Source organism: Cygnus olor, chromosome 2 (assembly GCF_009769625.2).
Source record: "Cygnus olor isolate bCygOlo1 chromosome 2, bCygOlo1.pri.v2, whole genome shotgun sequence".
Lineage (NCBI taxonomy): Eukaryota > Metazoa > Chordata > Aves > Anseriformes > Anatidae > Cygnus > Cygnus olor.
Genome location: NC_049170.1, coordinates 17296534 through 17318575, shown reverse-complemented (window position 1 = coordinate 17318575; position 22042 = coordinate 17296534). Strand labels below are relative to the sequence as shown.

General features: G+C 40.3%; 1 protein-coding gene and 1 long non-coding RNA gene across 5 annotated transcripts in view; both read right to left on the bottom strand.

Annotated features, from left to right (window-relative positions):
• Nucleotides 1–83: 83 nt before the first annotated feature.
• Nucleotides 84–2938, bottom strand: LOC121065501. Its single transcript, XR_005817117.1, has 2 exons — nucleotides 2090–2938; nucleotides 84–501 (listed from the first exon to the last, which is right to left on the bottom strand). It is a non-coding gene; the product is annotated as an uncharacterized LOC121065501 (long non-coding RNA).
• A 6996-nt stretch (nucleotides 2939–9934) lies between these two features.
• The window catches only part of MPP7 (membrane palmitoylated protein 7), a 151668-nt gene continuing 139560 nt past the window's right edge, over nucleotides 9935–22042 (bottom strand). For 3 of the 4 annotated variants that reach the window (XM_040548046.1, XM_040548048.1, XM_040548047.1), the window contains 5 exons: nucleotides 19001–19081; nucleotides 17106–17199; nucleotides 15904–16012; nucleotides 14683–14826; nucleotides 10027–13291 (listed from right to left, as the gene is read on the bottom strand). In XM_040548046.1, coding sequence (XP_040403980.1) covers nucleotides 13112–13291; nucleotides 14683–14826; nucleotides 15904–16012; nucleotides 17106–17199; nucleotides 19001–19081 — 608 coding nt within the window. In that variant the 3' untranslated portion in view covers nucleotides 10027–13111. Of the gene's footprint in view, nucleotides 13292–14682; nucleotides 14827–15903; nucleotides 16013–17105; nucleotides 17200–19000; nucleotides 19082–22042 lie in introns of all 4 variants that reach the window. The other variant, XM_040548049.1, reaches the window with a different exon arrangement.

Here is a 22042-nt window from a genome sequence, read left to right as displayed (position 1 = left end):
TTAAGACTATGGGAGAAAAAACCACAGAGGCTACCGAATCCTTAGCGATTGCTTTGCATATAGCCAGTAAAAACGTAATGTACTCACAATATTGCTTTATTGATGACCTTTAGTGACTGGGCTGTGATATGGTATCTCCATTTAAAAGGTTAAAAAAGCACGAGGGGTCATGGACAGACAGCATTACTAATCCTCAGACCCGCAGAAGCATCTTCAACTCAGCGTCGTTCACAAACACCGTGTCTGTCAGCTTCAAATTCTCCGTTCTTGTTTTAGGTGCAAGGAAGGACAAGTTTAGGAAGGACAGGCCCCTACAAGCTGTTCTCCAGCCATATAAATCAAGCTGGTGAAGGTTTATCTTTGCAATCTCTGCCTCGGGTTTCCTTGAGTGCCTGGTTGTGATGCATGGTGCCTGGATCCGTGGCACCCGTGGCAGGGCAGCGCGTGCAGCCACGCACAGCTCCTGCTCCTCCAGCCTGCACTTGCAAGTGCTCAGCACTCCTACAAATACCAAGCACCAAGAAAAACACAATTAACAACCACATGTGAGATGTGACTAATATCACACAGGAAATCTGTGGCAAAGGCAGGGATACGATTTGGTTCCCCAGGGCTGCGCTCATGCCTTAATCATGAAAACATGTTCTCCTCTCTAGAGCTGGCTGCTGCATCACTACGCACATCCCGAGGGCTGCAGCAAACAAAGCGCTGTTTCCACAAATCGTACTCTTTTACTACACAGTGATTCATCCTCCAGAGCAGGTCTTTTCAACGTGCTGAGTAACACAGACAAACTACAGAAAGCTCCTCACTCTCAAAGAATAGCTCGCACCTCCTTCTCCCTTGTGACTCTCGTAGCCCACCTGAGTCCCCCTCCCTTTCTCTGCTGTCTCCACCACCACGAGGGTTTGGTGCACAGGGGACAGGATCCCTGTGACAATTTCTGCACCTCATGGGGCCCCGCTGGCAGCAGCAGGGCCAGGGCAGGGACCCGAGCACCCGCAACACCTGGGCTGGGGCTTACCCAGATGCTCCACGGGGATGGACGGCTCCGCAGGCCAGTCCTGCACAGGTGTTTATTGGCTTGAAACGAAAGTCAGGAATACTGAGAATAATTCATCCATCACTCAGCTCTTCAAACCGAGCAGGAAGGAGCACAGTGCACAAATCTAAATGGCAAGTAGTGGCAGCAATTAGCGAACAAACGAGCTTTGCTTGTGGAGTAACTCGCGTGATGAACTTTTCCTGGAATGAACTCGTTTTTTGGGTGAAAGCTGATTATGCACAAAGTGTTGTCAAAGGCGTGTAGCCGAGCAACCGCACAACTCCTTTTGTCACTAATCCCTATCATTTTTAGGAACAAAAGATGCTGCTTCTAACTGTAATAAGTACAAATTTATCTGTTGGAAATGGGATCTGCAGTGTTCTTTCGTTACACTTAGAAGCTATTTAAAAGCAAAACAGGTCTAACCCAACCAAAAGTAGCGCCGCGCGCTTACACTAAATATATTCATTTTCACTCTGAAATTACTTTAAAGAGCAAAGAATTGCTCTGTGTGGGAAATCAGCAGAGAAATGCAAGAAAGTCTTCCAAGGAGGTTGGCTGTTGTGCACAACAGGAGCTCTGCACAGCCGCGCCGTGACCGAGAGCACAGCCAGCGCCGCACGATTTATTGGTTATCTGCGACGCAGCGAAACCCAAGCACCTTGTCTGCTGTGTTCCTTCCATTTTAGCACTAGCGGTAGCAGACAGACAGACAGTTTGGTTTCAGCCTGGGAGCTAGACGAAATACCTCTGACATACCCCTGGACTGTTCCAGTCTGACTTCTAAGTGCTCGGTAGTAAAGTCGTCGGGAATCGAGCACTAAAACGGGAGAAAAGCAAATGGAAAGAGCCCCTGCTGTGTGTGCAGACTGGTGGTGAGAGGGAAAGCGCTCCGGGCTGCTCTTGGAAACTTGTCGTGTAAGGAGGTCAGGGAGCGACAGACGGCTCTGGCGTGAAGCTGGGGCTCGCAGCAAGGCTGAAAAACTGCAAACGGTTCAAAACATGCATTTAACTAAAAATGAATGTTACCAAAACAAATTATACCGATCGTTTATAAATGTAATCTGAAAGCACCGTGGCTCCTGGCTGCCATTCAGATGATGTCTGGCAGCACGCTGTGTATCATCCACAAAGTCTCTTCCAGAATCCCCAGCACCCTGGCTTGAGGGAACGCTCTAAATCTCCCTAAATTCTGATGATTCTGATGTCATTTTCTAAGCTTAAAGTGTTCTTTCGAGTGACATCAATCATGACTCAACCTGGCCTCTCCTGCCACAGATGACAAAAGCTCCTATTTTTAAACTTTCAGACAAATACAGCCTGGATAACTTTTTTTTTGGCCAAACATACGTCAGTTCAAATCTCACTATTCCGAGCATATTCTGTTCTTTTGGGATACTTGTCAGCTGGCCTATTTATATCGGATTTATAAGAAATGAGATTTTTTTTTTTCTAGAAGTAAAATAACAGGCTTGGAGAACAGAGCTTCCACCTTGCGTTATTAATAGAATTCCTGATAATCTGTGGCTATATTGTCAGAGCACAGAGACTAATTGCACAGAGCCAACAATTCACTCAGCATGGTGGTTAAAATGGATAAATGGGTAGAAATGATTTGTATTAGTGCCTGCAGTCTCTTGTAAATGTCAAATAGTTTCTTGACATTCTAAAACCCAGGCTGTGCAGCAAAAGTGGGAGAGTAGCATTTCGTATTAATTTAAAAATGCATAAAACTGATTATCCTCTTCTAGCACTCAGTATTTCACTGCTACATGAAGACCCTAGACGCTGCTGAGAGCTGGCAGGACTGCTCGATGCTTTCAACTCATCATTTCTCTCATTTTTCTTTCAGCAGAGCAGTGAATGTTTTACTTTAGATAAACAAGTAAAAATTCACTTCTTGTGTAACAAGGTATTTACAGAGATTCCCCATGACCAGTTCTACCACTTGGAGAAAACTGTAAATATTCACAGGCTCTACTTTCCATGCCTGGCAGTCTTGCCATTCCTATGAACCAGGTATTCCTTTTGTCTAAATCCCAATGCCATGCATGTATCTTCACGTATTTCAGCCCTGTCACTTCAGCTTTTTACTGTTTGCTTTAATCAGCCAGCAGGGTTTGAAGAACACCTGGATATATTCTCATCTGCTACTCTTTAAAGTGTTTACAAAATGTTCTAGTATAAAGGATTTATGATATTTCCTCGGTTCACCCCTTTTGTGTACTTACCATACATCTATTAGGCTCTATTTTTGACTCCACTGTAGTAAAATGATGCACAGGTGTCACTGAACTGACAAAACTGTTAATATTTTTCCAAAGCAGATCACTTATATTTAGTACAACTGACATGTTTCTCGTTGTTCTCGTTAATACCCGCATTTATTCCAAAAGATTTGTGAAATGAAATCATCAAAAAGGCTACCAGCTGTACAAGTCTTCTGAAACCTCTGTCGTCTGAGTCTGCCTTACACATTACAAAAACATGCAGAAAGGCTTAGTTTAAAAAAAAAAAAAAAGAATAAGAGCAGGAATATCCAGGTGGCTTTTTAAATGTGGAACACAATAAAACAGAGTTTGGAAAGTATTGCACAGAAATATATTAACGAAAAAATAAGATATGCAATTTACAGGTAGAAGTATACGGTGCTGTGCCTTTGCCTGAGCCGACATCAGCACAGCAGAGCTCGCTTCGTGTGGGTTCACCAACAAGAGCCTGGCAGCGCTGAGCTCACCAACGTGGGACTGGCACCTCGCAGGCGTGGAGATCAACACTCAGAAATCTTTTAAGGTTAATTAATGTTAATTGCTCTGAAACACTGTGTTAGAGAATTCAGCACTAATTGCTTGGGGATCGGGATGGATTGCTGCCTCCATTTTGGGAGCACCTGGGAGGTTACTTGGGAGAGGAGTGATCGGGATCACGGCGCAGGTGTACAAGAAATGCAGCACGGGATGAACAGCTAAGCAGCAAAGTTCATGCCAGCCTATTGAACACAAGCCTACAACTTACAGTATGCAATTTAGGTAAAGAATCAATAGATTTACCAGCAATACATATTTGTTGTCATGTGCTTGTCAGGACTTGGATGCATTTGGATTGAAATTCACTCCCAGATTTTAATCTGGGTATTAATCCAAACGTAATACCCAAACAGCTTCACGTGTTTGGTTACTCACACAACCATTAATCATCTCTGCTGACTGCATCTTATCTCAAAGCCAGACCCTGAGCCCAGAGAAGTCCTCCACTTCTTTCCCAGGTAGGAGCTGCCAACCGCAGTGCGAGCAGTTGTTGAAGCCACAGGGACCACCCATGAAACAAGGCACTAAAGCTTGACAATGAAAGCTAGCAAGACCTGGCAGTACATGACAGGATCTTCTTAGCAAAGACCATTCCCAATTTCCCTGGCACAGAAAGACCAGAGGTAAAACCCTGGTGCTGTTAAAATCAAAATGAAGCTTTCCTCCTAACTTCAATAGCACCGCACTTTTATCCACTGCCATCTCAGCGGTGTCACATTTAACTGCAAAAACAATCCTGTGTTTTTAAGCGGTGCAGATGAAAGTCATCTGAGGCTATAGGACGAGTTCCTACTATCGCTCGCTTTGAGGTTGCAGTGGTGTCAGGTATCTGTTGGTATTTCGTCCTTGTCCCGTGCCCGTAACACAGAAAGCAGCAGCCGTAAGATGCTAGCAGTGAGGAGATCCAGACTTAAGCACTTTCCAATAGCACAAAATGAGGCAATTTACCAGGAAGAGAGGGAGTTGCGTTAGCATGAAAAAACAATGCTAAGTTATCCACAAGATGCTGCGAGAGAAGGAAGACTCATCAGTCCTGAACACTGGAACCAGGAGGACCCATAAGGATTTTACATGACAGTGGTGAAGCCAAGCCAAGTAACCACTGCTCTAACTGGGGCTGTGCAGAGCAGCACAATTGCTTCCCTGTGCACGGTGTAACAGATAACAGGTTTAGAGAGAATCTGGCCTTGTGTTTTCCACTGAAGGTCTGTGTGACAGGCAAGCTACTGCAGCTGGGAGCAACCCAGTAGTTCCTGCAGAAAATCTGCCCACGAGTGTCTCATGGGGGGGCTTAAATGTGGCTGCAAGGCCAGTTAGCAAACACGAGGTGTGTAACTGGTCACGTCTGCAGGTGGGAGCAGTTAATCCCGGCCACCAGCAGCCCTCTGGTACAAATCAGGTGGGCAGGAGATGTGTGCAGACCATGACACTGGGAAGGTGCAGCCTCTGCCTCTGTGGAGTCGAGAAGTGCCCAGTGGAAGTGCTTTACCTGGCATGGAGGCAACATAACTGCTCCCTGCTAAAAGTCTGAGTCAGGGGCACTGAGACCACTCCCTCCTGGGGTTACGAAGGACTGAACGACACCTTACCACTTAAATCACCTCCCCGTGCTGTTCATCAAGTTCAGGTGTGCGCCAGGCCCACAGACTTGGCAGCAGTTTGGAGCCCTGCAGAGCCTTGGCTTCTCCCCTGTTCCCGGCCAGCCTCTCCTCTCTGCTCCACGTTTGCCCTCTTTAAACTTTTGGCCCCTGACACGGGGAAGCGTTTGGAGAAGACTGGCTGGGAGGAAAGGAAACGAGATTAAACAGAATAGGTCACTTGAGAGTGGTTGCAGAAATGTCTTTTTTTGCTTGGTCTGGTAGCTTTGGGAGGTAGGAGCTTCACATCTTTTGTGGTTACATTTATGTAAAGAATAAAGGCTTTAATTACTTTTTAATTACTCTTGCTTTCAAACAGGCCGTAGAGAAGCCAGAAGAAGAACTGAGATTCAGATTGCCTGAAAATCAGAAGCGTCAAATAAACTTCTGAAGATTACAAATGAAACAATAAAGCATTTTCCATTTTTACTAAATTCTTTTCCACTCATATCACAAACGACATCCCAAGTTTCAGACACTGCCTTACCTGGCCATGGCAGGCACGGAGTGGCACCTCCTGCGCCTTGGGGAGGGTTTCCTGAAGCCCCCTGTGCTGCCAGAGCATCTCCCCAGCCCGTGCGGCGGGCGGACAGCAGTTTCAGGAGGGGGGGTACGCATGGAGTTGGATGTTTGAAGGAAAAACAGAACCTGATACTTCAGTTCCCACAGGATGCCACCGCAGCGACTATTTTCTGTAAAACAAAACCAGCGGAGTGGTGTTTTACGCCACAGCATCACATAAAAGGCAGGAGATTTGGCCTGGTGATACTCCTACACAGACAGATTCCTGCCTCTCCTGACAGGTTCACGTTTCTTTATCTGGCAAGCATAAAATTATAGTCTATGTACAAAGAAGCCTTTTTATTTAGAGAACAATTAAGCTAATCCCAGCAAGATTTCATGTTTTAACTAGGTTTGTAGTGAACAAGTTTGTTGTCTGCATTCAATCAAGCTCTTTTGCCTTTCAGAAAATAGAGGGAAAGCAGTGTAGCTGAAAGGTGGAAATCTAGGCTGTCTGAATTGTGTGCAAGTCCTACATGAGTAAAACTACAGATCTATTTGCTAAAACCTCAGTATTTTACCAGGTAGACTTCTTTCTTTAACCTTTCATTAATCTTCCAATTAAGTAGTAAGCATTTTTTTTTTGGTAAGCCTGCTTTTTTCATTAAAATGACTTGGTGTACACAACTGCACTTGATAAATACATATATATGAATATGTATGCACACATGCACGATAAAATGAAATTGGTATTGGCATAAAGGTAACATTAGCTGCACTCATTACAAGATGCAGACTCTTGGCCTTCAAAGTCTCACCTCTTCAAACGCCTGGTTAGGGTCTGTGCATTTCAGTTCGATTTGAGTTTGGGCTGGATCCAGCTGTGGCCAACGATGATCTGAATTCAATGAAGTCACAAGAAGATAATAATTCAGCTTCAGTTCTGGCTTTTGACAAAACAATGGTTCAAATCAATCTTTGGTTTTGGTTCTACTTCCTGCTTAACAGCTGTGTAAAGAAAAACATCTGGAGCACTACCCCGGTAGGGCCAATAAACGAGGCTGCGCGTTCATGCTATCCAGATAGCACCGATAATAACAGAACATCCGGGCCAGCCCTCAGCAACAAGAGAAGCGAACAAACCCAAAATGTTATGCTCTACTCCCTGTAGCAGCCAGGGACTTCATCTACATCTTCAACAGTAAGGAAAACAGGACAAGAGCTGCTGTGGCTCTGAAGGAAGGCCGCCCAGCACAGCCCACAGGAGCACAGCTAAACTCTCTCCCCGAGACAAGGAGGCCTCATGGCTGTGAAAACCAACCTTTTGCTATCCCCCGACCATGCCTGGGCTCTACCTGGCACAGGCTGGACTACATTTTATCTCCATGTTTGTACAGCGCCTAACACAGGCGAGCCTTAATTTGGGATTCAGCCTCCAGAGGCTGGATCAAAGTAGGTTTAATGGGGAAGCATAACCCACACACGAAATGCAAAGGAAGAGTAATTTATGAAGGGGTTGACATGCTCTATGGAGTGGTCTCAAGCCCTGCTTCCATCTGTGCAATTTCCAGACCATAACTGTGGAAATTTCTGATCATGAAACATGGTGACTACTACCGGCACTGGAAGCCTAGCCCAAATTCAAGGAACCATCATTTCTGGAGAATAGGCAAGTAATATATACCTAGGAAAGGGTGCAGGGTCATGAAATGTCCAGAGGTTGTGCACCCAACAAACACAAATGCTCCAAGCTGTGATTTTCTTAAACAAGGACCCCCGTAGCCAGCACTGGCTGCATAAAATTAGAACTGCTCCTGGTCTGTTTTATCACACACTGCTCTTATGTATCAGGCAGGCCTCAAGGGCCTCTCTCAGAGCTTTTGTATTTTCATGGCACAAAACGCTGTTCATCTGCTCCCCACCTGGATCACATGCTCTTCACCTCTGGGTTTCAGAAACACACCGCCTCCTGTGTCCATTGGGAGACAAGTAAAAAATGTCCTTTGATGAAAATGTCAAATTGTTGCTGTTTCACTGCTCTTCAAGATGAGTCAATTATCTCTTTTTCCCCTCTGAGATTATTAAACTAAATTTGTGCAAGGCCAAGAGGAAAAACAGAATGCAATTGACAGTGGAGTTTGGTAAGCTTTTGTTAAAGTTGTGAAGTTTGTACTCTTCCTGTAAAAGTTAACAAAATCAGAAGAAAATAGAGCAACAGCTCTGCCAACACCACCAGGACCAGTAGTGCTCCCTACATTTCAACTCTCAAAATTAATTTTGGCTTTGCATACCAATGAAGATCGACTGGAGCTTATTTATATTTACCAGAGGGGGAACAGAAACCACAGTACATTAGCAGCCAACTTGCTAACTTCCTTGTTCAGTAACTGATAAAAATAGAGACGTGTTTCCAGGATAGTAGCCTCACTTGTAATGTTCTCAGTCCCTCTCTCTACCATACCCACAGACTTGCTGCCTTTAAAACATGTACCGAATCCCTCAAAACTATGCTTCCATAAGTCTGAACATGATACTATAGGAAGCTTGTAACATCTCTGTTAAACCACAAATCTAAATTTCACATGAGGAAAATGAAAGCATGCCTTCTGTTTTTTTAGCATACTCAAATCCTGAATATCAGTACGACTACTCAAAAGAAAAAATAGTTACAAAAGAAATTGTGACCTAATTTCTCTATTTATTTCTTATCAAGAAGTTTTCAAATACTGGTTGTGCCATTCCCCTCTTGGGAATCCTGAATATATTTGTCTCCATTCATATACCGAAAAGTGTAATTGGCAGGTTTGTGCCACCAAGTCTTTAAAAAGTGTTTAAACGGACATATGTGAACAACGACTATAGATGCAAACCAAAGGATTGATAATCATGATTCACCCTTTGTTAAAGTGTTGGATATCAGCTACACAAAATGCTACAGTATTTTATTATAGAGATGTAAAATCATTCCATGCTCTCTTCCAAACATCCAACTTGTATTTCAGACAAAGATACCAAGGGGGAAAAAGTATCCAGCTGTCTAGAACTCCAAATTCTCTCATTTGTACTGTCATTTAAAATAAGACAAGATTTAAGACCAGACTTTAACTGTTTCCAAATGTTTTTGTGTATGCTTCTGCCGAAACCTTTAACCATTATCAAGCACTAGAATTCTTAAACAACAAATACACATGCCGTGTTCCTTTTATTTTGTTTTCAGACACTTTTCTGTTGAATGCTTGGTATCACACGTTAATCATGGTAATATATGATAAATACTTAATGATTTTCAGAGCACCTTGGGTAAATTGCAAGTGCAAATGATTTTAAACACTGATATATAGAAAACTCGTATTCCTGTGGGGAAATGTCTGTAGACACTGCAGTAGCAAAAATGCATTCAAATTATAAGTTTAATTGTAAATTTCTGAAGAAACTATTCACCCTTTGAAACAATCTCACAAAAAATAAATACTAGCTTTACTGAGGAAAAAAATCTGCATGCACAGGAGAAACCTGAACCTAAATACATGTGGGAAATGCAGAATACGGCACTGAAACAAAACAGAAGGGGTTTAAAAATGTTCTCTCTAATCCTAGTATGTGTTTGGCTTTTTTTTTTTTCCTGGAAAAGATGTAACAAAGTGCAAAAAGTAGTTGAAGTATTACCTTCTTTAAGTGTTAGGAAAGAACACAGCCTCCCGTGTGACTTGCCAGTGGACCAGGAGCATATGTGGCCGATGACACACTCCGGGTCGGTAACTTGGCCGTCGATCCAAGCACTTCGCAAACACAGACGAGTTAGTGTCTCAGCTTGACCTTCTGTCTTCAGCATCCATCTCGGAAAGAAAATGGTTTACTTGGGGGTGGGCTGCAGGAAAGGGTGACCATATGTTCTGAAGCAGAATTCACCAACAAACACGAAAAATTGAGAATTTCACTCTTTGCCGCTCTAGTTTTATTCTTCCATGTAAAAATAATCAGAATTTTACAGTTAATAGAGAGACTTATGAAATAACTTACTTCCTGGGCATTTTTTCTTTTAAAGTCAATATATTTTAAAGTCTATATTTTATGGTGCTATTTACATAAAGAAAAAAACAACACTTTCAGTGATAGCAATAATTTATTGTCTTGCATAAGAAGGTAAGATCAGAATCCAGGTAAGACACCAACCAATGACCTGATGGCAAATTCAAGTATCGAGCTTGGTACAATAAAAAAAAAACAACTACCATTTCTTTGACTATGGCAAACAGCTAAAACACAATAAAAACATCTGGACTTGACTGTCAAAACATACAGATCTCTAAAAACCCACACAGCACATCTTGAATATGTGGAATATTGAAAACATGTTTAGTTATCTTCATTCCCAAGTTTTAGGAGTCCAAAGGAGCACACAGCCCTCCCCATAGGTGCCTCAGAACAATTCAGTACACAGGCTCAGCGTCCATCGTGATAACCAGGCTCCTGTGCTGTCAGAACTGTTGGGCTAAGACATTTTTTTGCCATGAGCTTGTATCATCCCTGCCAGCCTTACAGTGGCTTCTATTTTCTTTCTTTTTTATTTATTTTTTTAAAGCAAACACCATGATAATGTTGATTTTCAAGAGCAATCTAGTAATTTAACTACAACTACCTCTCACTCCTTAAAGACTCCGTGCACATTTTGCTCTGCTGGATTTATGTTTTTGTGATTCCCTTTCTTTTGCAGGTGTTACAATTCAGGACTTAGCTTCTGGCCTGGAGACGGGGCAGGCAGCCATCCATCTAGGAAATGCCTGCCAGCACTGTGCTGAGGATCAGAGTCGGTGTCTCTGTAAATGCACGGTGCTGCTCACTACTGCCCAACACAGCAAGCATGTTGGAGAAGGTCCTCCTAGACCACACTGACCCAGGAATGGGAATTAAAATCTTTTCAAAAGGACAGGAAAAACAGCATGCAGGAGAGCCAGAACTGTTTCAAATGGGGACTTTGGAGAATATTCTAGCATATAATTCTTAAAGAGAAAAGCAGGTCCCTTATGGGACAGTTATTTTACACCGATGTTCTGAGACACCATGGCTTAGAAGCAGCGTTAAGAGTGTTTCATTATGGACTAAAGCTCCTCTGGCTGGAAATGGCCAGATCCTGAGAGCTGCAGAGTGCCCGCTCAGTTTTCACCGGCTGCGAGAGATGGTGAGGGCACTCGGCACCTTGCAGGCAAAGGCAAACAGCCTGAATTACAGATCCCCTGAAAAACAGTTTGATTTTCAATAATTAAAAAAAAAAAAGATAACCACTTTCTCAACCCACAGAATCTGCATGCAATTAATTTAATCAACAAATTTCAATTTGTATTACAAAAAGGTTTAAGTCCACCTGAAAAATGGTGAAATTTGACAGAAGTTACATTACAGCCATTCAAACAGAGCATTTATCCATACCGAGATTCAGTACATCTGTAACTCTTGCATAAACATTTCCAGACTCCTAGGGATTTTGCTGTTGTTGCTTGCATTTCATTTGTTTTATACAACTCTAAGTCAAAAGCAATGACCCACACATTAAATATGCATTTAGAATAAAACTGCAGAACCCGATGGCTCGATCAGCACATGAACTGAAATAAAATATTTACATGGAATGTTGAGCTCAATTTACAGAGACGGTGTTTCAAATTACAGTCTTAGTAATCTGTTTAATAAATGACCACATTGACAAGAAATTTAAAAACTTAACATCCCTTTTCAACCCTTTCATAAATATATAAGTTTTCACTAAATTCTTTACTCTTTAAACAAGACATCTATATTCTCTTTACAGATTAACATGAAATAACTGTTTCCTGTTTGAATGCCACAGATGTGATGATCTGAATTGAGCAAGTTCCTATACACATTCTGTACTTACAAGACGTATTCACAACACAACACACGGGTGTTACTTGGTCTTTACAGATGTATTCATTTTCTGCGTATCAGTAGTAAATAAAGAAAAATAGCAAATTATCTATAGTAAAAATACATAGTCTATGATACATTAGTTTTCACTGCCACATCAAATTTAAAATGAGGTTTCCGTGTCTGACCACTGACAAAGATATTTTTTATAATGAAGTCTACAGTATTAATTTATTTTTGGATGGAGACAAAATGTCTGTTACACTACTAAAAAAAGTATCACTACATACTGAACAATAGGAAGAGTTAACTTATTGCAACTGCTTTCCAGATCTTCAAGGTTTCCTTACTAATTGGTTGAAAATTTCTGAGGGGAAATCTGTTCTAAAGAATGCTAAAAATGTTTGTAATCAATTTAAAGAAAAAAAATAAAAACTCTTTACTTTGTTGCTATTCATACTGCTTCGCCACTGTTTTTACAGATGACTAATCCCAAAGATTTTGAAGTTATATACATAGTAACTCACATTTTTCCCTATTTAAATAAATATTCCTGTGAGTTTTGTTGTGCCACAAAGCATGCATGAAAATGTTTTCAATCCATGCATGCTCACAGCAGAGTTTTTCACAATTAAGCCACTGAATATATCTTTTTTTTCATGACTACTCAAGTGCAAAGGAATACGAAAATCACTCTGTACATATAAGACAAGGTTCACATCTAGAAAAGTAAAAACACTTATCTTTTTATGGATAGGATGTCTTCCTCATAAAACTGTTGGTCACTTTTGCCTGCCTCAGTTCTCTCAAGCACTTAACGGATAATAACTTCCAAGTGCTGATGTGCTTTTTATGAGAGCAGTTATGCTTAAAACCGTCAAAGTGCTGATCTCCAGTAGTAATTACTATCTTCTGCAAACTCTCCATTAAAAAAGCTTACCTTGGACATGGACATAAGAATGATAGAGAGGTGTTTGGCAGTTTTGTTACACTAGTATTAGCTCACTTTACTGAGCGTAGTAAGACTTCGGATTGACCTGCCTGTACTGTCCCAAAATTATGAACAGGAAGATTGAAGACACAGGAAAACAAGACCAGTGCCAAGTATGTGAAGAGTGCACCTGCTGCTCAGGTAGAGTTAGAAAGCCCTCCTACCAAGAAAATGGCCCTTAAGTATTGCCTAACCATGCACCAGATTTAGACTCAATCGACATCAGATGCCTTGTGTATGTGAAACGTTACGAATGCAACCAGCTGACAGGAACCCAGAAGGTCTCAGTCTCCAATCTGTCAAAAGTTGTTTTGAGCTCACTGTAGGCTGTAGCGAGGTCATCGTTGACTATCACCTTATCAAAGAGGTGGCCATACTGGCTCTCCATCACCTGGGCAGACTTGATCATTTCTTGAAAATCTTCCTCCTAATAAGATCAGTGCAAGGATTAGTCTGTCCACAGAAACATTATATAAACTAATTCTGTGGTAAATGTGAAGCTACTTGTTTATTTCTTATCTCATCAGGAAATGGAAATTCTGTTTTTTATAAAAAAAAATACAGAAATGACCATTCCAAATAATCTCAGAGAACATTCTCACAAACAGCGTTTGCTCAACAGGCAATTCTTTCATCTCTGTCCTTGCAGTAACACAGTTGGTCACCGCATGGTAATTAGAGAGACATCTTCTGTTAGCAACACCAGTGGAGAATGTTTCTCGCTGTTTACTTTGATGATATATTTAAAATTTCATTACTTACACCTTGGCTTGCTATCAACAAGCAATTTATTACAGTGCAGCCTTTACTCTCTTAAGAGCTTGGCAGGAGCTGTCTTCCTATGCCTTGTTAGACCTGGTTCAGTGGACTTCTGTTCATGTTTGGGAGGGAACAAATCCCTGGAATTTAATTGATTACACAACTATGAGATAATAAAATTGTCCCAACTAAACAATATTCTGAAGTTTGCTCTTAAGAATGAACTCCTCTTACATTTTATATATGACAGGAAGTATTGTTGTAGTGCATTATTTCCAAACTATTTCAAAAGCATATTCTACAAAGACAGTCATACATAGACTTATATCAATCTCTGTGACTCTATCTGTGACTTAGCTTGAAAACCAAATCTAAAATAATTCCCAAATAACATCTTATGTTTGAGTGAGGGAAAATGATACACCCCTTAAACGCAGAAAACAAAGTCTAACCATGATTGGCTTTGGTTTAGTCTCAATTAAAATATTTTTATATTGTATTTCAAGGAAGTAAGTAAGTTACTATTGGGTAACATGACTATTTTTTTTTTTCTTTCTTTCTTTTCTGATTATTGACAAAAGGCAGCATTTGTTACTTTTACTTCCTTAGGTTTTTTTCATTCTTTCTTATAATATTTATTCCCCTGTAACATTTTTTGTGCCTCTTAGCCCAGAATATGTTCTTTTTATTAAAGCAGCATTTATTTTTTCAATTGATGCTTCATATTTGAGGTTTCCTCTAAATTTAGACTCAGAAATACACTTGATAAAACAAGGAAATTCCTATACTTAAATAGAAACATCTAAGCCTACATGCAAATTTTTTAAAGGAAATCCACAGCATTATTTGTCATAAAAATATACTTGCATTTTGAGGGTTCTTCAATTACATAAACTCAAATAGAGCACGATGGAAATGTAAATACCCATGAGCACAGAAAACAATGAGAACATCACAGAAAGTTTAGGGTGACAGAGACAGGGAAATAACATGTATGCTAACAACCACAAACAAACTCTTAACAAGTTCTCATGCTTTACCATGTCTAAATAAACTTACTGTAAAGGGTTTTGCAGTTCCCCTATCATCTTTACTTGAAATAATCTTGGCATTTTTTCTGGTCTCTCTCAAACGGTCAAGCGGTGGAGGCTTTATAAATATAACAAATGGTTTAAACTCATATGTCCGTAAATGTTTCACTGTCTGGGAAGAGGAAAGATTTAAATTAATTAGTTTATTTCTCAAAATGGAATTCACTGTAGTAAAAGAAACTCTCCACTAACCAAAATAAACCCATAAAGCACTTCTAGAAGGCTATCTTCAGAAAGGCTATCTAAAAGTCAGCTTTCTGTCCTCTCGCATTGTCAGGGTCCACAAGACCCTGGAGAAGGGGATCCCAGAAGGGCTCACAAGCCTGGGTCCCCTGGAGAATTTAGTGTTTCACTGAAAAATCAGGCATGCTGGACTTGCACCAATCTGGCCAAGCAATCTGGCAGCACCAGCCCCAGGAGCCCCTGCCCATTTCCCCTGGTGCAGGTTTGGCTTGCCCAGATGCTCTTCTGCTGGCACAGCCCTCTTCCTGCTGCTCTACAGAAAATCCCCACATCTGAAACTGCACCGGGAACTGCTCACAACCTGCTGGGGTTCAGAAGCCACAGGCTGGCCACCCTTGGAGATGAAACACTTTGCCTACTTTTAAACAAAGTGGTCCAGCTCCTGAAAGCACTGTAGTTAGTAGTAGAAAAAAATTCCCAGTGGAGCCGTTCAGCTGAGTTGAAAGACGAGGAAGGTCAGTGCAAGAACAAATGGTTTAGACAGGAACGTTCTTAACAATTATCCAGCCAATAACACATTGAATGTGTTCCTTGACTTGTGTGTACCCTGCATGGAAACCCTGTGCACGGACATACTGCTAAACGTGGAAGAGAGGTGCTGGATTGGGTGGCAGCTCAAAGCTGTTCTGAAATTTAAGTTTTGAAGAGAATCTCTAACATGAAACAGCAGAAAGTTGAATGAAAATATGGGAGCACTTTGTAATTACATCTTTGGTATTGTGATGTGGGCTTTCAATTCAGTTAATTACTGAGCTGAATATTTGCAATATATATTGAAGTTTCCTTCCTCTTCTTTCAGCAAGCCTTGCTGCGATAAAGTCACCCAGCAAGCCCACTCAATAGTAACTCAGCAAGGAATAAAATATACTTTTTTAGAAACAGATAGGTTCCTGGAATCCTAATATGCAACACGGGGAACTACAAGATTCCAGAAGTGCTTACTTACATGAGGCTGCACATCCAACAAACAGACTTTGTTTTTAGCTAGGACTGATCGAACAGAGTCTAAACTTGTACCATAGTAGTTGTTCTTATATTCACCATACTCGATGAACCTGTGGCAGAAGGTGAAAGCAACTAGAATCATTTCCATTTTCTCCAGCAAAAACTTATCAGTTTGGTTTATAAGATCTAATTCAGAAGCAAAAATATTTTACTTTACACGTGAGTTTTACCATGTTTTATAAAGGAAATGCTGTCAAGTACTTCAGCATGTCAATTTTAAGAAATCTTCTACTTTACCACGTTCAAATCAGTAACACCTGCTTGTATTACAGTTAAAGAGAAAAAAGTACTGTAGTCCAACAGCCCACTAATGTTTTCCATCACCTCTTTTTCTGAACTAATGCAATGCAATAAAACAGTGGATAAGCTAAACAATAGAAACTACTGAAATTTCATTGCACACTACAGAATATCCAAATTCTGTCCCAGAAGAGGAGGAGGAGCTACAACGGTGCTAATGGAACCGAGGCGGCTGGTTCTGTGCTATAAAAGTAAAGCACAAGTTGCCAAAAAAGCAAAGCACAGTTTGAAGTTTCAATAAAACCCACAGCTTTGTGTCTAATACACTTTTGCCCTCTGAAACACTGAGGCAAAATTTCAAGCTACAATATTTTACAGGCTGCTAGAGAGCATGATGCTACCATTGTCTTCATTTTAGTTTAACTTCTGGAGGGTTTACAGGCAGGGGCTTCACTGTAGGTCTCTAAATTCAAAAGCACAGGAAGTGCCTGTCCTGAAAAAGAGCGGAACTACACAAACATTGATTCAAGCACGTTTGCAGTACACTTCCAGACCCCTCTCTTCCAGCACTGCAATGCTTTATTGCTATCAAAGATGACTCCCTATTAAAAGAGAGCTCCCCCACCCTCAACACCTACAGTTTCAAGTCTTATTGATGAGCTGAAGTACTGAAACCACTTGGAAGCTTAGAAACATTTGTGTCTGCCTATATTTCTTTTTTGTTCTGTATTATTTCTTTCAGATTCTGTGAATTGTTTATGTATCAAAATGTAATTCTAACACATCTTCAAATCACTGCAACTTACATCCACTCTGAATTATTATCTAAAGTTACAACCAACCCCATTTTACAATAAAGCCATTGTTTTAACTACAGTTCTAATTAAAACCTCTTCACCATACTTGTTATTCTGTACGTCTGTCTCAAACAAGTGCTTGGAAATGAAAATGTATTCAACACCATCACTTTCTTGGCTTCTTCTTGGTCGGGTAGTGTCTGCAGTTTAATTAAAAGAAAAAAAGAAGAGATGTACAAAACAATATAATGCAAACCAGTTCAGGAAACATTCAAAAGCGCACAACTCTTGTGCAATACTAAGCGCAGTGGTTCCCTTACTTCTGACAAACATAAGGCTGCTCTGGTAGGCAGCACTCAACACGTGATAGGATTGAGTTTAAAAGCATGCAGAGAAGGAAAAAAAACCTACTGGACAAGTGTCAGATTATCATTTTTATTAACCAGTGGAAAAATCCAATAAAATGAGGACAGCTGAATAATAAAAATGAGCAGCAGTCCATAACAATTACCCCAACTTTGCCACTCGTTAAACTTATTAGCATATTAGACCATAAAGGGAAACAAAGTTCACCAACCTGATTTATAAAATGTTATGTTCATTAACAACACTCGCAGCTATGGTATGTAAAGCATGATAGTAAAGAAACGGGGTGTGAATTTTATGTTTTAGTGCTTTTCGTTTTCTGGTGATTCTTTTTTATTTCAGTAGTCTTGTATTATTAGTTGCAGTTTTTACTTTCCTTCAAGCACTAGGCACAAAGTTTTTACCTACAAATGAAACTTCCTTGTGGGGTTGCCACTTATGGATAACGAACCCATTTAAAAATCACATTTAACACAAGGTGTGTGTTACAGCATCATGTATTCTTCACCATATATGAACATATACAATCTGCTTGCAGAAACATAGTTCTTGAATGCCATTTGATGCCATGCTCTTCTTAGGTTGACAAAGAGAAACATTTCCAAGACAAGACCTCCAGTTCTCCCTGCAAGTCCTAACTTACTGAATTTCAGGGAGAAGGATTTCTTTACTTGTTTACTGTAAATTATAACCACAAATTTGGAAGAGAAATGAGAAAAGGCAGCTTGATGAATATTGGCAATTTTTAGAGAAATACTTTTAGGCAAATGATTGCATATGCTTCAATGTGTTAAATATTTGGGAACATCTGCCTTTTTGTTGTAGTTTTCAATACCCAGCTGAGGCAAATATTTGCAAATGTAATGACTTGCTGAAAACAAATGTATTCACTTTTCTACCTAGAAAATTATTTAACACATATACCTTATAGTATACTTGTACTTGCAAAAAAATTGTGATAATATCTCCTGAATTCAAAATGTTGGACCCATATTTTTGAAGGATCCCTATAGGAGGCAAAATTACAAGTACAAAACAGACCGAGGAATGAAAGCCCAACTAAGACTGTCAAGTCCTCCATGTGAAAGAAAAAACAGTTAAGTACTGCAGAATTTAATATAGAGCAATTTTATACATTATTATACAAATTATATTATTTGATCAGATAGAGGGAATGAAGGGAAAAAATCCCCAAACCAACTTTTCTGAAGCTAATCAAAGGGATTTAAATCATTTATTCATGGGATGAAATTGTTTATCATCAGTCTTTATTTTCCAGCCTAATGTATAAAGGGCATTTTGCTGAAAGCAAGCATTGGTAACAGAGTATGTTTCACTGTTTTACAGCTAAATCCAGGGTGTTCTTCAGCCGAGTTTCATTTACTAAACCTTGCTGACATCAATCATGTTATACTTGCAGTAAAAATCCACTGCAATGCCTCTGAGCCAAAACGTCCTACCAATTTAATCAATGCTATTTAAAATACAACTGCAGCAGCACTTTCAGAAATTAGCAAAGTAATCTGGATGCCAAGCATGAATTTAGAGACCTAAATCTGAAAGTGCCTTAAGTTAATGCAATAATAAAGGAAACCCAGTATAGCATTAAGAGAATAGAAGTGTGTTTTTACTTACGTGGCACTGTTACCCCGTAATGCTGGGTGTCACTGATCAGCAATTTCCGTTTAAGTTCATTCAGTCCAACCCCTACAGGACCTGAAAAAAACAAATGGTGCTGTTTCCCCACAGCCAGGCCTCTCTGGTCTTCAGGCACAAGTAGTACTCCCCGAAATAAGTCCACATAGCATATAGCTAAAATACAAACTGGCTTTTAATCAGTCATTTAGAAACGCCCATGGATATAGCCTCTCCTCGAACATACAGCGCTGACAAACTTCAGGGGAGTTAGCTGGCAGTTATTGTGTTCTGACTTTATTACCGAGGAAAAAATCAGTGAAAAAGTTGACAGCAAAGCCAACTTTCTTCTCCACGGCAGCTACCCACAACACTCCTCCCCTGAGGAGCACTGCTTCCACTTTCTCCCCACATCCTGGGAATCCCACTCCTGCCAGCCTCTGTCAGCCTCAGGCCGTCCCCGTCCACCTTTCGATGGAGTCAGGGCAGCACTGAACAGGTACAGGGATGAAGGGCAGCTCCTCTCCATGCACTCAGCGCTCCCCAAGTAACAACCTGTCTGGGGCGCTTTTGTTTCTTTCTTTGTTGTTGATTTTCTTTTGAACTCTGATTGTATGCTGCCTGCGGTCTGAATTGGTCCAAAACAAATGTTTCCTTCTTCATGTGGCTGCCAAAGAGAGACCACTCTTGCAAGGAGGTTGGCAGAAAGAAACAGAGACTGCATGGAAGTTTTTTGACCCAACTCCTCCACCTCCACTTGAGTACTGCTGTCCTAGAAGTTACTGAGGAGACATTGCTTTTGATTTTGGGGTTGTCCCTAAGTCTTAGCCATTTGCCAACGATTCTTGAGGTTCCTCTGAGGGCACTCTGTGTCCTGTGAGCTCTCAGAAGCTCCATGTGGCAACCGCACCCTGGCACCAGGCACCTTCTGTGCAGGGCTCCAGCCTGTCCGCCGTGTTTGGTGGTGGGGCTGTGGTGATATGTTCAGGGAGGAAGCACAGCTGTGTGTGTCCAGGAGTTTCTGATGGTATACTGGCCTTGTTTCTGCCAAGCCAGGTCAAGAGCAGAACACAGAGGAAAGTAATTTGAACCACATCCCAAATAATCCAAGGATAATACATGTGGTTTTATGGAAAATTCTTGCTGTTGTAGGAAAAGGGATACATATATGCATTGAATGCTTTGTAATAGAGACATTTTAGAGATCAGAAATACAACACCTAATAAACATTTTAATGAAGGCGTGATATATTGCTTAATTACTAGTGAATCTGGTATCAAGAAACAAAGCCTGACGCTTCAACACCTTCAGGTAACTATTTGTAAAAACGACTGTCCACCCTGTCTGAAGTTAGAAACACACAATGATGAAAAGCAAAGGCCTGCTACTATCCCCAGACTGTAGTCTCTCTGTAAAATCTTAAGAGTTTCTGCATTTATAATTTTATATGTTTACATAAGTTAAAAACACAACTACATTTCAAGTTCCATCTCTGACCCGCCTGTAAATTAATCTATCAGTATGTATAAATGTTTATTTAATATGGTGTACAGCAGCCTCTACTGGTGCATGTCTGCAGAGGAAAGCAATGTGTCATGAAGATAATGGCATTACTTTTGTGTTTTTTTTTAAAAAAAAAAACACATTTTTTCCTCTTTTAATAGTATAGCTATTTAAGCAAACATTTTTTTTCAGGAAGAGTAATTAAAATTCTCAATATATTCTAGCAAAGTTGAATGAAACAAGTGGAATTCGAGTTAAAAAGAATCATTGTATTCCTCTACAGCAAAAAAAAATTCCCATCAAATCTACACAAATATTATTTCCTTAGCCTATGTGCTGTCAAATCAACAATATGCTTTTAGTTCTATTTATATATAAATAATCCAGGCTTCATTTAGTGTGACAGATGCTTTGGAAACTTAGATCAAATCCGTTTTAAGACCCAAACCTCATTACTACTCTGTCTCCCCTTCCAGATTACCATTCTAAACTCATCTTTAAAGATAACTACTGAAAGTTGTGGATTCCTCTTTTTCAGTGCTGTCTTCATGAAAATCTCATAATTGTAGCACATGGACATTAGGGGCTGATTCCTAATTAGTATTGCCATCCATTATGCTCGTTTTTACACCACACCTCCTGAGTGTAATGTATACTTCTATTCTGAATCTTCTTTTCATTTGATGCTACAGAGAAAGATGCAGGTTTCTAATAATTATGAATCTGAATATGATTTGAACTCGAGAATAAAGCATCAGGATTGAAAAGGACAGTCCAGATTCTTATTGCAGAATGCCAGGCATGTGGGACACATGACCATAGCATAGTTTTAGTTTACTATAAATCACCCGAGGCAGCAATATTTAGTGTTACAGTGACAGATTTAGAAATACTTTGTTTATTTTTTTTAAATGAACATTTATGTTGCTTGATGTTCCATGTTAGTCATGTCAACTGAGTAATGGTTGAATCCTGCACAAACAGACTGCAGTGCCTACCTTGCTGTAAGACAGACTCTTGCAGAATTAAGACCCCCAATCATTAAAATTTGCATTACGTTTTGTACCATTCAGAAATGTCTTAAGAAAACTGGAAAAACTGTTTGATGTAAGTTCAGGTCTCAGGAAGATTAACCCAAGCAGTTACTCTTCACCAACAAACTGATCTCCTAGAAGTCTATTTATTTGAAAGAAAAAAAAAAAAAGAAAATGGTCTTTCAGAAAAGATTTTGGAAGTTAGGTGATATCACCTCTGCTGGGACTATAAAGACCCAGTAGAAAACATGCATTGATGGGCATTCTGTGTGTCAGTTATTCCTTTTCTAGTACAAGGGACAATTATAACGCAATGTAGAACTATGGCACAATGACATATGAGGTAGAAAAGCAGAACATCATTTTTCTGTTTTTCAATAAATTGTAACTAGCAGTGGGAGTGTAATTCTAGATTTGCTGTTCACTGAAGCAGGATCAGGGAGTTCGTGCCAGTTTTCTCATTGGCAAGACTCGCCAACATAGGTGTTGCATCCTTTGTAAAAC